The following is a 15505-nucleotide window of genomic DNA, read 5'->3' on the forward strand; positions in this document are numbered from 1 at the left end:
TTTCTCCAGCTGCAAGCTTTCTTTCCATGGAAGGTGTGAGATGATTTTCCTTCTTACTCAACTGGTTGTTAGCAGTTGTGCCTAACTGTGCTGTAGGCTGCAAACTTTCATTGTTCATTGGAAATGGTTGTATTGGGAACAAGGTGGCTAGCTTGAAAATCTGAACTCACCAGGAAGAGTAGATAAATGACATGGAACTCATAGAGATAGAGATGTTTTGTTCTCATTTTCAGTTCCTGGAGAAAAGAACAAGATCTGTCTATCCACATTCCTGTTCTGGATTCATTCCTGCAATGCAATGAAGATGGAGTTAATAATGCAGAGTACAGCATTATGTTAAACTGGGCTCAGTGGTGGGATCAGGTTACCCGAGAGATGATTCTTCTTCCTAAGCAATCTCCCAAAGGCAAGTACTCTGCCATAAATATGTTGTGGTCAGGGAGCTTTGTGTCTTAAGACTGTTATTTTGGGACTAAGAATAGGCCATAATGTTTTAAAGCAAGTGTGGGGATATCTGACCCCCAAGTCAGATGCAACCCTCAGAGGCTTCCTGTCTGGCCCCTGAAGCCTCACTTGCTCTCCGCCCTCAGTGGCTGCAGAGGCAAGGGAAAAAACAGGAAATGGCAAGCACTGGGGACTTGTTTTGGATTGGGACTCCACCCAGCATGTGGTAACCCCCTGTTACCTTCTGTAGTCCACATCTGGGATGAGCCCCTCCCCCTTGCCTACAGTTTGTATTGATAATAAGGGATCTGTTGAAAGAAATGGATTGGAAGTATCCTGAATTTGGGCCAGGGTCATCTATTCAGTAATCAGGGCATAGCTGCCAAGAAGACCTTTTACCTTGTCCTAACTAACTGTGCCTCGGCCACAGACAGGATATGGACAGGAGCCTCTCTGATAAAGTGAGGGCAGACTGATGTTGGTGAAGCAGCCCCTTGGGTATCATGCACCCAGATTGTTAAGGGTTTTAAGAATAAGACCCAATTCTTTGCATTACACCAGGAAACAGATTGGCTCATACACATTTACTCTTCCTAAGCTTACAGTGCTTTATTTTACATTGACAGTGAGGACTAACCCTGTAATCCTATACACAGTGTGCAACTACAGGCATACACATAGTTTATTGTACTGACTACCTTTTTTTAAAAAAAACTACACACACAGAACGCAAATCATGTGATCCAGAGGTTCTTTGGATGCACCTGTCATCTTGGCATGATTACTCCAGTATGAGCTCATGGATTGCAGCATCTCAGCAACAGGACAGTAGCACAAGCTGGCCACGGCTGACAACAGAGACCATTGAGCGCAGAACATTGTGTAGCCATTACATGCAAAATGAAATATTGGACAATTTAGCCAGGTATGTGCCTTGTCTATGTCATGGTTGGGGGAACCTCTGGCCATGGGTCTCATTCAGTCCACCAGGCCATTTCCAGCAAACTCTGCCCACTTGCCAATTGTATGACATCATTTGACATCAATCATTTCAATCCGCCCTGCAACTTTCTGTAGTTTCCTGGGTTAGACTTATAATTGCCCATAATTTTACATAATCTATGTTGTGAAATTGGCCTTGTCCACTTTTATCTCTTACCCACCCACCATTGGAATATGGTCCCTGAAGACTAGCCAGGTTTTGAATCTGGCCTTTAGGCTGAAAGGGGTTCCCCAGTCTAGCTCTAAATTGATGATCAACTTCTGTCAAGCTTTCCTAATAATGTTTATTGGTGGAAGTCTCCTTAACAACTTTATGAAGAGATCATTGGCTGCTTTGCATTAAAAAGATTGCTTTGTTTTTCTTTGTAGCAATGGAATATTTGTGCCAGTGGAACTAGAAGACTTTGAATGCCTTCTCCAAAGATTGACTCTTGTTGGAGGAGTGATGCAGAATCCTCATCCTGTTCCAGAATATATGCCCACCAGTGGCTTAGATTTCCATGCCTGCTTTATCCTGTACTGTTTAGAACATGGGCTGGACCATCTTCTCTACACCTATCTCGACTATTATAGGTAGGAATACATGACCTGAAGTGGTTTCTTATACAGTGGTACCTCCACTTACGAAGTTAATCCGTTCCGAAGGCGCGCTCGCAAGTCGAAATCTTCGCAAGTCGAAGCCGCCATCTCGGAACGGAAAAAAACTTCACAAGTCGAAAAAAACTGCATTGAAAACCTCGTAAGTCGAGGTACCGTGCCGCCACTTACCCTTCATAACTCGAAAATTTCAGAAGCGGCGGCCATTTTTCCGCTTCCGGAGGTCACTCAGAAGTTGAAAAATGCGGAAGTCGAGTCGCTTGTAAGTCGAGGTACCACTGTACACACATTTGTAGATGATAAGAATAGCTGCAACCCAGTGAAGCAAGAGAGTAGCCCTAATACTTGCCTGTCTTTCAGCTTGCCTGCTGAAATCAAAACTACTTTCAGGGATTTAAAAACCAATACCATCAGTAGCATTTTCTCTAGAGCAGGCTTCCACAACCTGATGCCCTCCAGAGGCTTTGTCTACTTGTGATGGGAGTTGTAGTTCAGGTTGGTGAAGCCTTGTGTAGACTATCCATCCTCTTTCCACCACCACCACCTCCAAAATGTTTTCAGAACAAAGGCAGCAGAACTTCTCCCCATGCCCCCAGACTGTTGCCTTTCAATGGAGCTTTGTTCTGGACTCTGCAGCTGGAGCATCATCTAATTTTATAACCTAAAGGAGCAGAAATGACAGAGTGCTTGCCCAGTGGGGTCTGTGTGGCCAGTACACCCCTAGCTAACTAAGATATCAGTCTCTTTTACTCCTGCCAGAGCAGTTGGTCTTCTCAAAATCCATGTGGCTGCTGGCTCAGCTTTCTACTGGCCCATATTTTAGAAGGGGGAAAATAACTTGTTTTTTCTTTTTTATTCTATGAAATTGTTATTTTGTCCTTGATTTTGCAGTTTATTTCCTTCAAATTGCCCTCTTTTGGATGACAAAGCACTCCACGAAGCTCATCCGTGGTTTGAGTTTTTAGTGCGGTGTCGAGCCATCGCCAGCAATCCTGGAGGTAGGAACCTTCACCTGTGATTCTCTTCTGGGCCAATGTTCTTTGTGCAATTCTGATTAAAAACAAACATTTGTGAGCCATTGACCATCCCAAGTGATGATGGATTCTCCCTTAATGGTCAGCTTGGAACTCACCTGGGCTTGACCTTTTCTGTGGACGCTCAGGTGGTTGCTGTGGGGACGAGCACCTTTTATACCAGTGTTGTCTGGTCTGTGGGCTTTCTGGCATCCTATTCTGAGAAATGGGGACCCAGCCACTGTGGAGCTGCCTTTAAAAAATATTTGGATGCAACAGCTGGTCCAGAACGTACTGGGCTTTCGACATAGGACAACAGAGACCAGTACATTCTAGACCAGCTGTTGCATCGACATAGGAATGAAATATTTTTTGTTCTTAACTGACTCCTGGTTGATTTCTGGACCCAACTCAAAGGGGTGGTAAGTCCTGCTCCAGGTTCCCCTGACTACAACATTGTGGTGGGGGAACTAGTTATAGCAGTGTCCCATCTATGGAACCTTCCCCACAGGGAGCTTTCAGAGAGAGGGTTGTATGTGCCATGGATTGGATTTTTATTTTTATTTAAATTGGAGATAACATTCTGGCTGACATTAGAAAAGTTAACTGTTGATTAACTATTATTGTTGCCATGTGCTTGGCCTTTTAAAGTTTTGCTGTGTTTTAACTGGTTTTAATATTGTATTTTAAAATTGTAATGGTGAAGGGCAGGTAAGAAATATAATAATAATAATAATAATAATAATAATAATAATAATAATAATAATAATAATAATAATAATAATAATAATAAATAATAGATGAATTTCTTTTCTTTGCCATCCGCCTTTGGAGCCTGTTCTTGGGCAGAAAGGCAGGGTATAATAATGGAAAACAAGGCAACAGTTCTTTCTTTCTTTCCTCCCTCCAGATGCAAATATGATTTTCCAAGCTAGCCTGGCAAATGCCCAGATCTTGATTCCCAGCAACCAGGCCAGTGTGAGCACAATGCTGTTGGAAGGCCGAACGCTACTTGCTCTTGCCACCACAATGTACACCCCTGGAGGTATTGACCAGGTATGCTGTAGAATATTGGCAGGCTGTTGATGACCTTTTCCTTTCAAAGTGACAGAAAATGTCAAAAAGATATTAAAGGCCAGCAGCCTCAGGAAATTTGGATCGTGTTCTTTCTCTGAAGATTCAGATAAAGCCTTATGCCAGGTGCTGTGGCTTGTGCCAATGAACTGTTCGGTTCCCATTTCCTTGCAAGTGTATTCAGGTTGTTCTTCTTCATTGTAGGTCCTTCAGAATGGAGATGAAGGAGAGAAAGTAGATGTCCAGCTCTTCAGGATGGCCCTTGCTCCTTATCCCAAGCTGAGAGCAGCCCTCTTCCCCCAGTATACCTGTCATGGGACCTTGCCTTCCGACATTTCTCTCTACCACCTTGTGCAGGTATAAATATATACCTATCAGCTCCCTAACCACACAGTCACAGGAGTAGGTAGGAAAAAAGGCTGTGTGGATGTCCTGGGGGCTTAGCCTATGGCACACCTCCTTCCAATGTACAGGGCCCAGGGCTCCCAGCAGTGTACACTAGAACATAAATACGTACATAATTTTATTTGCATGTTGCCTTTCCATGGTTAAAACCATGCTCAAGGCAGCTTGTAATATTAAAAAATGGCACATAATTGCAAACGTAAGTAGTCATAAACTGTAAATAAAACATCAAATAGTGCACAACCAAATTAAACAATTTCCACATAAATCATAATAACATCTAAAATAAAGGCACAAAACAATTAATAGAAACAAGAACAACTACCCTGCTCCCAACTACACCCCCCCAACCTAAGAATCTGTTCAGCAGCCTCAGCTTTTGTGGCTGGAGTCAGTCCTCCCAGGCCAAGTGGAAAAAGCCTTGCAAGGCAGGGAGCAGTACTGCAGAGGATCTGTGTGTGTGGTAACATGGCTCCCATACCACCACCCCTTGGCCGCTTCTCCCCATCTTAGCCACAGCTACATAGCAATAGCCCTGACTTGCACAAGTGGAAGGGCACCTGCCTCTCCCACCATCACTCACCACAAGAGCATTTCATGGAGCTGCTGCGTCTTGTTGGATGCTTAAGCAGGGGTCAGCAAACTCTTTCAGCAGAGGGCCGGTCCACTGTCCCTCAGACCTTGTGGGGGGCCGGACTATATTTTGAAAATAAAAATAAAAATGAACGAATTCCTATGCCCCACAAATAACCCAGAGATGCATTTTAAATAAAAGCACATATTCTACTCATGCAAAAAGACGCTGATTCCTGGACCATCCATGGGCTGGATTTAGAAGGCAATTGGGCCAGATCTGCCCCCCCCCCGGCCTTTGTTTGCCTACCCATGCTTAAGAGTGAAATTCCCTTTTGCCTCGCCCTCTGTGGATAATTTTCTCCTCTCAGCTTGGTTTCATTTGACACAGATATTTTAAAATATTAAGTGGCTTAAATATGCTTTTGAATAAATAAAATCCTCTGGAGCTGCACTCTGCTCTGTGGAGTGTATGTATATAAGACTGGGTTTGAATCTGATGTGACTGTTTCATTCCAGAATATTTGGGTCAATGTGTGGCAGCGGATGTACTACATGTGTAAGATGCTGCACAAAATGTGTGCTCAGTCGAGCAGCTTAGGTTAACATGTTTGCTGCATTTTAAGCAGCCCTTGAAATTAATGTTGTGTTCTAATTTTTCAGTCGTTAGTTCCATTTGATCCCACAAAATTGTTTGGCTGGCAGTCAGCAAATACGCTTGTCATACCTGGTAGGTAACCTTTGCCGTATCTTGTTACCATTTAAAGTGAGTATAAAGTATACGTGGGTGGAATCTCCCAGTATTTCATTCTTTTAAATAGACATTTCTCTGGGAGCTGACAAGATGCTGAGAGGTTTGGCTTCCAGCAGAATCTTCTTTGCTCTCCCTGTTGCATCTGATCTTTCAAAAGGTGAACTGGAGCCCTAGAGTTAGGCAAGCTGGTATTCTTGCCCCTTAGCTGTTCTATCTTGAATCTAAATGATGTCCCAGACTGCCACTCTCCTAAAGTTGGCAACAAGAAAATTTCTGTATTGTCTTTTCCCAATTATTAAGACTTGGTCTTAAATGGTTTTTGGCCTTGTTGTCTTGCTCCTGTAATTTAAATTTTTACAGATTACTATTTTTTAAAAAAAGTTTACTCAGTGGATGTGGCTATTGGACAGCCAAATTCTTGAACAAGAAAAGAGTTCTTCCCTTGGAGCTCCATTTCATCATTCCACTTGTTGGCTCTCACACACAAACTTTACGCTGTCCAGAAAGCCACCGCAAGTCAGACAATGGTCCTGTGGTTCTTCTGTATCAGAGGAGGCCAGCCTGTTCCAGCAGCAATAAAATGTTTGCCATTCCAAAGCCTCAGTCCAAATTCTTTATGGGGTTGCAATCTGGATCAGATGCAGCCACTGCTTTGGAAACTGGCCCCACAGATTTTAGGGCATGGTTGGCTGCTTAAAAACTTTAGCTCTGGATCCACATTTACTAAAGTGTCTCTGGCTCCAAGTGACAGCTGTAATAGTATATGAATGAAAATGGACTTAGAATACCTGCAGCAGCACTGGACTGTGACCCTCTTTCCTTTAAGCCAAGTTCAGTTGCAGAACAGGTTTAATCAAATCAAACCCTGGAATATAATGTTTTCAAGAGCTCTTGGTTCATACAAATAAAATTTTCTCTGCACTTTTAAAAATTCTCAATGGAAAATGTATCCAATTTATCAATTATTTGTGTTTATAAGATGCCACTTGTGTTTCACTTCTCTCACCCTGGATGTTCTGCATTCCCAAGTTTTATTTAGAAGGTTTGTTGACAGTTTGGTGGTCTTGAGAGTTTGAAGGTCTAATGGAAGTGGAAATGTTGGGTCAAGTCCTCCCCTCTTGCCACTTTTATTCTGGAATTTGAAACCAACTAGCTGTCCTCCTTCTGGCCACTTTACTGGGTAGGTCAGTAAATTTTTATACAAGTGGTTCGATGAGCAGATAAAACTCCTGGGCTTTCACTGGCAGAGAAGACCAGAAAGCAGCTGGTTAAAAGACACCATAATTTATTGTCCTTGTAGGTTTTGTTTTGTTTAATGGGTTGTGTGCTCTTCTATATAGTAATTGTGTTCATATCTGTGATGTATCTAGTTTTGGATTATAGAATGCAATAATAAATCAAGATACTTTATGCAAGTGGAACTTGCTTTTAGAAACCAGTGCAGTTCTCCTTAGAAGTTGTTGGCATTGGTGTGGGTGTTTCAGCTGCTGCTATTAGAAAGGCACGTGGAGGCTGTGTGGGAAAATAGCCCCCACCCCAGTCTGCTTCCATTGGCAACTGGACAGCCTGTAGCTCTGTTTCTCTTCCAGTGTTGGGACACTATGGATGTTCTGGGGTAGTCTTTGCCAGCTTGGCCTTATTTGGCTGGTGTAGATGGGAGTTGTAGTCAAAAACATCTGGAGAGCGCTAGTCTGGCAAGGCTTCCTCTTTCAGTGGTTGAAAGTGTCCATCCCCAAGGCTATAATGGCTGTTGCTGGTGTTTCAACTGTAATCCCATGTGGTGCTCTGGCACTCAGGTCCTTTGTTGGGGCTTCCTGTTGGGGCTTCTGTTTGGCCATTGTGAGAACAGGATGCTGGTTTAGACAGACCTTTGGGCCTGATCCAATAGGCTCTTAAGTTTTTATGTAGATTGCTGAGATTGTCAGTTACCTCCTGGTGTAGACACTGAGCAGCAAAACTTCCTACCAGAAACTTTTCCTGCGCCAGCCCCATTGAAACCCACAAGGCTTATACATGAAAGGACAGAGCTGCCTTTTTGTAGCTCTTTCAGTGGGCTGATCCAAGAGAAGTGCCCGTGGCCAGGTGCGAGGCCAAGTTTCAAAGAGTCAGCCAGAAGAATTGTGTCTGGCACTTGGGCCTGTGGAGCCTGCTATTTTTCTGTCTACTCACCACACTGTTCTCCCTTCTCTTTAGATACCTGTAGTGACCTTCCTCACTTCTCAAGTGCCCCTTTTGTCAACAAATATGCTGTAGTCGAACGTCTGGATTTCTCCTACTTCTTGCGTCATGAACGCCCCTCATTTGCTTTTGGGACTTTTTTAGTCCAACAGCTGGCGAAGAGCAAAACTCCAAAGCAGCTGTGAGTATTTGAAAGCAGCAGAGATTTGGAAAGGAGCCTCTCATGTTCTCAACAGAACATTTTCTGTTGAGAAATCTTTGTATTGCAATAAGGTATTGTGTTGTTTTAGATAGATGTAAACTGCCTTGTAAGAAGGGGTATTAATTTATATAAAGTACTTTTCAGATTTGGACCCCAGGTTTTCCCCTGACCTGCATACAGTCCCCTTGGCTTTGATTTTGACTGTGTGCAGAGTTGGGTCCTTTCCTTGCAACCTCCTTGCAACCTCTCTGCTGTTCCAGATGCATGATGCTGCTGCCTTTTCTTCCCTAGGATCCAGCAAGCAGGCAATGACGCCTACTCCTTAGCCCTCTCCTTCTTTTATGTGCCTTCTGTGGCTTCCGCCTGCGCCTGCTTTTTGGAACTGCTGGGCCTTGATAGCCTCAAACTCCGGGTGGATGTTAAAGCTGCCAACGTGATCCTGAGCTTCATGTCTCGAAGAGAGGAGCCTCAGCATAACTCGATCAGGCAGTCCTTGGGTAGCGTTTCTTCTACATGTTTTCTATATTGGAGAAAAGAGTGTAATATTTGATGGGCTCACAAGAGCAGAAAGCCCCCTGCCCTTTTGTTCCTGTTTTGAATAGTGTTGATATTGGGTCATAAAAACTTTGACCCAAGTAGTGCTGCTGGCCGGCACTGCAATCAATCACCTTTACGATCGTCTCCGACATCAATGGCGCCCAGGCACACTTCTGCTGCGTCCTGAGCGTTCTCCAATTGCAGAGTTAAGCACAGCGTCGCGATGGCTTTTAGGTCTGCTTCTCCGTGGCGTCGTGAAATAACTTGACAGACGCCAGTGCTACTAAACTAAACTAGGCTTTATTTAGTAGCACACACACAAATCCTACAGACTTGAGCTGCATGCTTGCAGCAAACTAACATTCAGCAGTAACACAAAGCAATAAGGCAGAAGAATGCAGAGAAGGGGAAAGTGAAACCAAACCTCCCCTTTTCTAGACAAAGGAAAAGTGCCCGTATTACAGTGGGCAAGGCTAAGCTCCCAGGATCAGAACGCCTCTTGCCTCATTAACTCTAAGATGCCCAGAAAACCTGACAGTTCCTGAATGGCAAAGTCCACATCCACAGTGAACTGTTATATTTATTTAATCAGTTTGTAGACTGTTTAATATTTTAAAAATTCCAAGTGATTTAGAAAGTAGACACCATAAAATTACAAGGTTAGAATATCAGCAAAACTATTATCCAAAATGTATAATTATTTATTAGAGTGGTTCACAAAAGATGAAGAAATCAAAGAAACAATGATAAAGTGGGCTATAGATATAGGTCATAATATTCAATTTGAAATGTGGGAGAAATTATGGTGTGAACACATAAAATTCACTGCTTGTACAATCTTGAAGGAGAACATCATGAAAATGATGTATCGCTGGTATCTCACGCCGGTAAGACTAGCAAAAATGTATAGAAGTTACGATAAGAAATGCTGGAAATGTGAGGTGAAGGACGGTGATTTCTACCACATGTGGTGGACATGCGATAAAATCAAGCAGTATTGGGAAGTAATTTATAATGAATTAAAGAAAATACTTAAATATACATTTACAAAAAAACCGGAAGCTTTCCTAATTGGTTTAGTTGGAAATGAGATAAAAAAGAAGGACCAAAGGTTTTTCCTTTATGCAACTACAGCAGCAAGGATACTTTTGGCGCAGTATTGGAAATCAAAAGACTTACCTTCGGTGGATGATTGGAAAATAAAGTTATGGGAATATTCAGAACTGGCCAAATTAACTGGGAGAGTAAGAGAGCAAAGAGACCAAAGGTTTCAATTGGAGTGGGGTAAATTTTTAGATTATATGAAAGACTGTAAAAATAGGTAACACTTTCGGGTGTCGGCGGAATTCTTGCACTAGGATGACATGTTAAGACAAAGTGAGGAAAATAAGTTAGTAAAATAAACGGAAATAAGAAAAAGCGAGGAAGTAGCGAGAAGTTAGAAAACCAGAGAAGAGAAGGAGGGAAGTCAGAAAACTCGACGGAGTTTTATGTAATATTGTAAAATATTGTATGTTCAACTTGTTTGTATTTTATTTGCTGGAAAAAAAAAAATTTTTTTAAAAAAATAGAATATCAGCAAAACAAAAATACATACCGTAATGTCAATAAAAGCGCCAAAACACTTTAAAAAAAACCAAAGGTAGATAACCTATTGGAAGAAAAGTATAACTTTGAAGTATTCTGTAACCACATGAAGCAAAATGCTTTGCCTTTTCTGTTTGCAGTTGAAAAGCTGACTCAGCTGGCAGAGGGAGAAAAAACAGCAGCAGAAGAACTCCTTGTCTGCTTGGAGGAAGCCGTGTGGGATAAGATGGAGCACCAGGAGATAAGCAAGTGAGTCAGCCCTTTGAGCCCAGTGGTGGGAATTGGCTATACATTCTTTGTGGCCTTACATTACTTCTATGAAGACTTTAGGATTCAAATTTGGAAGGATTGATTTGATTTTTGAGTACCGTATATACCGGCGTATAAGACGACTGGGCGTATAAGACGACCCCCAACTTTTCCAGTTAAAATATAGAGTTTGAGATATACTCGACCGCAGTTTCTCCACCTGGCGTATAAGACGACCCCCAACTTTTGAGATGATTTTCCTGGATTAAAAAGTAGTCTTATACGCCAGAATATACTGTAGATTTGATTTGATATTTTATATTTCTATGCCACTTTTCATTCAAGCGAACCTCAAAGCAGCTTACAAACAATAAATAACAATAACATAATAGAACATCACAAATACAGCTTAAGGTTGAAGTGTGATGTATAGAACAAAAAAAGGAAGGAAATCAAGTATAGCTTGCATGCTGTCCCCACCCCCTTTACTTTTTAGCCTGGAATCCCTGCTAGCTGCATATTAGCAAAGAGAGATGCCCCTTCCAAATGCCGTTTCTGTGTTTCCAGTTTCCTGTATCTCCACGTTCACTTGAGTCACAGGGGATAGAGAGGGGTAGTTAAGAACATCAAAGCTAGGAGGGGCAGAGAAGAGTGTAAGAAGCAAAGGGCTCAATTAATCCAGTGCTGTTTCCAGATACCTCTGAGGCACGAGAGCAATGACACTCTCCCACCCATAGCAGCTGCCATTCATAGGCATGCCCCCTCTGACACTGCAGGTAGTAATATCTCGCTGTCATAACCAGTAGCCTTTGATAGCCTTGTTCCCCGTGAATGCTGACCCCTTTCAAAGCAACCCAGATTCATGGTCATCGCTATGTTTTTTTAACAAATTATTTCAATGTCTTTCCTTTTGTTTGTCTCTACTCTTCCACCATTTGTCTTGATTGGATGACCCAAGTTTGGTCTAGTATTATGTGTTCATTTTTTGCACACCATGCATAATGTTCTATGCCTTCACTTGCCTTTTCTTTAGAGGGCTGTTGTGCTTGTCCCTTGATGGTTTTGGTTGTTCTTGGCAAGTGTTTTTTATGGAGGGGGAAGCTTAAGTTACTGTCTGTTTCAGTAGAGCTAATACAGCCCTTCCCCATAGGACATCCAGTGAGGCAAGGAAGCAGTGGTCTCTGGTGACCCAGTTTTGCAGGCTCCACGGCCTCAAGCTGAGCATGTCATACCTGAAGGTGTGTGCGAGATCCAGCGAATGGCTGCAGTTCCTCATTGAAGCCCAGAGGTACAACTACCAACCCTCTGAGGTAAGGAGCCCTTCAGGCAAAAGTGATATGGCCAATGGCCATCTTTATTAATTTGGGGTTTAGTGTTTGCAGTGGCCCCTTTGAACAGACAGTGCTGTTGAAATAGGGGGAGAGATCACTAATGTGGCTTCATTTGCCCTGGCAGCAGAAAGACAGGTACAAATCTATAAGGGCATTAATATAGTAGAGTTTTAATTTGTGTTTGGTATGTGTACCACTTTGCTGTGACTCATGAGCTCAAGACAATAAACCAGACTTCCAGGTGTTTTGTTCTGCAACTCCCACCAGTCCCTTGAGGGCACCAAGTTGGTGAAGACTTCAATAAACCATTGTCTGATTGCCTCTTTGCACTGTTTGTTCACTTTATATATTTCATCGCCTAGTTTGTTCTTTCCCTTTCCCAGGTTGTCCCCATCCTCCAGGAGTTCCCCCCTCCTCTGCAGGACCACTTGAGGCTGGCCTTGGAGAGTTTGCAGTCCTCAGTTACTCCATTGGAGGACAGTCAGGGTGGCAACTCCCACCGGCTGAGGCATGAGCAAAAGCCAGGCACCCACACCAGTGATCTTTTCCGCATTCTCCTTTGGTGTCAGGAGCAGCCGCGTCCCTGGCATTACCTTCTGGGTGAAGCTGTGAAACACCAAGCTCCCATCCTGAGTGTGCTTGCTGCATGCTTCCAGGTAAGAATGCTCTGAGGATGGCCCTGTGCTTCTGTCGTTCATTTATTTTCGTAGGCCATATATATATCCTCAGTTTGATATTTTAGAAATATTTGCAAGTACATTCCTGAAGGTGGATCACTTCCATCTTGTATCTAACTTTCTTTACCTCTTTCCCACTCCTCTCTGGCCACATCCACCCATTTGGAAGGACACCAGTATTATCCATTGCCTCTGTGTTTGGCTCATAACTTCCTTGGATAGCTCCACCACTGCCCAAGTGACAGACTACTTGGAAGGCTCGGCTGAAACGCATGAATGGGATCTTCAGGACTTGGCCACCCTGTGGCAGACACTTCTCCAGAGGCAGAAAATCCAAACTCTTCTTCGTGGCTTTCAGTTCTTTCTGAAGGTAACTCTTATAAGTCCCTTTACCTGATATTACTTGGGCTGCCTCTGCTGGGTGCACCAGAAACTGCCCCAGCATACAACTCCCATTTGTTTCACTTGTGCTTCTTCACATTTTATAGAGTGCATGTGAAAGTAAATGTAACAAGGGTTCCTGTGTGTGTGTGTGTGTGTGTGTGTGTGTGTGTGTGATTTCAAACTGAAAGCTTCAAGAGGCATGGAGACTGCACATGGAGCAGCCCAAATGAACCCTCCATTCCAAGTTAAGGAAGGGAAATGGCCGAATTTCTGCCCCCTGCTGTGGTTACACTTTCAGAGCCACAGGAGCTAGATTGGGTGTGTGTGTGTTCAATGTCAGAGGTGTATTCTTAAGTAAATAAATGGTGCAACACTTGTGAAGAATGTTGAACATAAATTTGCACCAATCTATTCAGGACTCCCCTTTGCTGATGATCCTGGAGCTGTATGAGTTGTGCATGGACTACAGAAACTACAGCGAAGCGCAGAGCAGACTCCTTGCGTTCCAAGACAGTATTTCAAGAGTAAGCAGACTCTTCCCTTTGGTTGCTGAAGCTTTTGAACCAACTTTTTAATTACAGAGGTAGCTAGCATCTCTAGGCTAGAGCATGGTCTTCTCTTGAGTGTGTGAGGTTTAATTTTTTCAGTTGAAGGATTATTTGAGCATGCGGGCACACAACGTATGGCTTCCCACCCTTCTTCCTTGGATACATCCTTCCCAGTTCCCTATCACGCTACTGTTTTGCATTGTACAAGTTGGCTTAATTTGTCAGAGAGCTGAAGGAGAGGGTGGGGGAGAGGTATGTTTTGGCACTTGGATAACTTTCAAAATGACTTTTGCACAGCTGCAAGCCTTACTCGAAGGTCCACCTCTCCTCTTACCTGTGCCCTGGCTGGTGTCGCAGGCTTCATTTCTTCTTGAGCTGATGCTCCAGCAGTGCAGGACTCAGTACGAGCTTGGAAAGGTCCTTCAGCTTTTTGCAGATACGGACACGGTTCTCCCTCACGGTAAGGACAGTTTCCTTTGGCTCCCGGTCAGTAATTTGTTACCTGCACAGTCAAGACTTCCTCTTGAAATCTGTTTTCATTGCCTGACATCAGGCAGCCCTTGGGAGGTGGTAGTAAAGGAGCATCAGCTGCCGAGTTCATTCTGCTTTTAAGTGTAGTCAAATCATTGGTTTCCAGGGCATGGGAATAAGATGGGAATCCAGGATATTTGGAAGACCAGAAAAAGGGATGCACATGTGGTGAAAGCAGCCCCTCCCTTTCCAAGTCCTGCCTCTCCTTGGCATGCTGGGAAACCCAGTCACTTCTCTCTTGGTCCATCATGTGCATCCCCAGTGCTACTTAGAAAGGCAGGGACTGAACTGCATGAGATGGTTGTCTTCTGCTTCGTTTTTATACCACCTTTCATCTAAAATGATCCCAGGTTGGCTTGTGAACTTTAAAGATAGAAGAAGAAAAGCATGGGAATAAACTAGTGGATTAGAAGTAAAAGCAGCACATCAGCAATTTAAAAGCATTGGGGTGAACAAGAAGGTTTTTGGTCTGGTGTCTAAAACAAAATAAAAATACTGATGCCAAGTGGGCCTCCCCTAATTGTGGTTCTGCTGACAAAAACGCCTCCCTTCGTTGCCCTCCACTTCACTTCTGCCAAAGGTGTTGCTCAGCAAAGGGCCCCAGCATGGGCAGCTTGATGGGGATCCCCTTTGCCCCTTTCCAGAAAAGGCTGTGTCATTAGAGCACAGACTATCCAGTTAAGGACCTGTCTCTCTTTGGGCTGCTTTTGTGCTTAGGGCCTGATATGAAGAAGCTGAGTGCCCTCAGCTTCACCTTGAAGGACTCTCCTGTCTCCATTGATTGTGCCATTCTGAGCAGTTACACCCCAGAGAATTTCCAGAAGGAGTGCAGAAGAATTCTGGAGGAGCTGCAGAACCAAAGCTCTTTCCTAATAGCGCGGAAGGTGGCAGAGCTGGCAGAGCTGCCTGTGGACAGCGTGGTGATCCAAGAGGTGCGTCAACCTTTTGACAACTCATGTTTTGGTTGATTATGTTCCATCTCCAACCAAGGCAGAATTAGAATGTGGCTTCCCCATCTATTGGACTCAGCCCCTAGTTTTGGTGGTTCAGTCCTAGATCCAGTGCTACCTTTGGCTACATATGAGTAAGTAAGGGAACTTGGGGACCAAGAAAGAGGTGCTTGTAGTTTCCTGCTGTGGGGCAGTGAGAGGGTAATATGTATTTATCTGTCAAAGCCATCACCTTGGACTGTGCCTGGTAATAATCAGGCAGCCAGCGCAGGTCTCTCAAAGTTGTTGGTACATGTTCTTGAGCCATCAGGCCCATCAGGATGCTAGCAGCTACATTTGTCACTATCTTCCATCTTCACACAGTTCTCAAGAGCAGTCCTATGTTGTGTAAACAGGAGTTGCAGCCAGGCTCTCCCTATCGACAAATGGCCATAGCTGGTGAATCAGTAGTTCAGCTTCCTTTCATTGG

At 43.6% G+C, this 15505-nt stretch overlaps 1 protein-coding gene across 3 annotated transcripts in view; it reads left to right on the plus strand.

The window, feature by feature from the left end:
• The window catches only part of SPG11 (SPG11 vesicle trafficking associated, spatacsin), a 34224-nt gene that overhangs the window by 10377 nt on the left and 8342 nt on the right, over window positions 1-15505 (plus strand). For all 3 annotated transcript variants that reach the window (XM_033167568.1, XM_033167569.1, XM_033167567.1), the window contains exons 14-29: window positions 234-406; window positions 1171-1369; window positions 1816-2019; window positions 2935-3041; window positions 3967-4112; window positions 4335-4487; window positions 5772-5838; window positions 8056-8221; window positions 8534-8739; window positions 10507-10615; window positions 11766-11925; window positions 12330-12602; window positions 12793-12993; window positions 13424-13531; window positions 13853-14015; window positions 14804-15018. In XM_033167568.1, the coding sequence (XP_033023459.1) occupies window positions 234-406; window positions 1171-1369; window positions 1816-2019; window positions 2935-3041; window positions 3967-4112; window positions 4335-4487; window positions 5772-5838; window positions 8056-8221; window positions 8534-8739; window positions 10507-10615; window positions 11766-11925; window positions 12330-12602; window positions 12793-12993; window positions 13424-13531; window positions 13853-14015; window positions 14804-15018 (2650 nt within the window). The remainder of the gene's footprint in view (window positions 1-233; window positions 407-1170; window positions 1370-1815; window positions 2020-2934; window positions 3042-3966; window positions 4113-4334; window positions 4488-5771; window positions 5839-8055; window positions 8222-8533; window positions 8740-10506; window positions 10616-11765; window positions 11926-12329; window positions 12603-12792; window positions 12994-13423; window positions 13532-13852; window positions 14016-14803; window positions 15019-15505) is intronic.

The sequence above is a fragment of the Lacerta agilis genome, chromosome 13, assembly GCF_009819535.1.
Source record: "Lacerta agilis isolate rLacAgi1 chromosome 13, rLacAgi1.pri, whole genome shotgun sequence".
NCBI classification, from domain to species: domain Eukaryota; kingdom Metazoa; phylum Chordata; class Lepidosauria; order Squamata; family Lacertidae; genus Lacerta; species Lacerta agilis.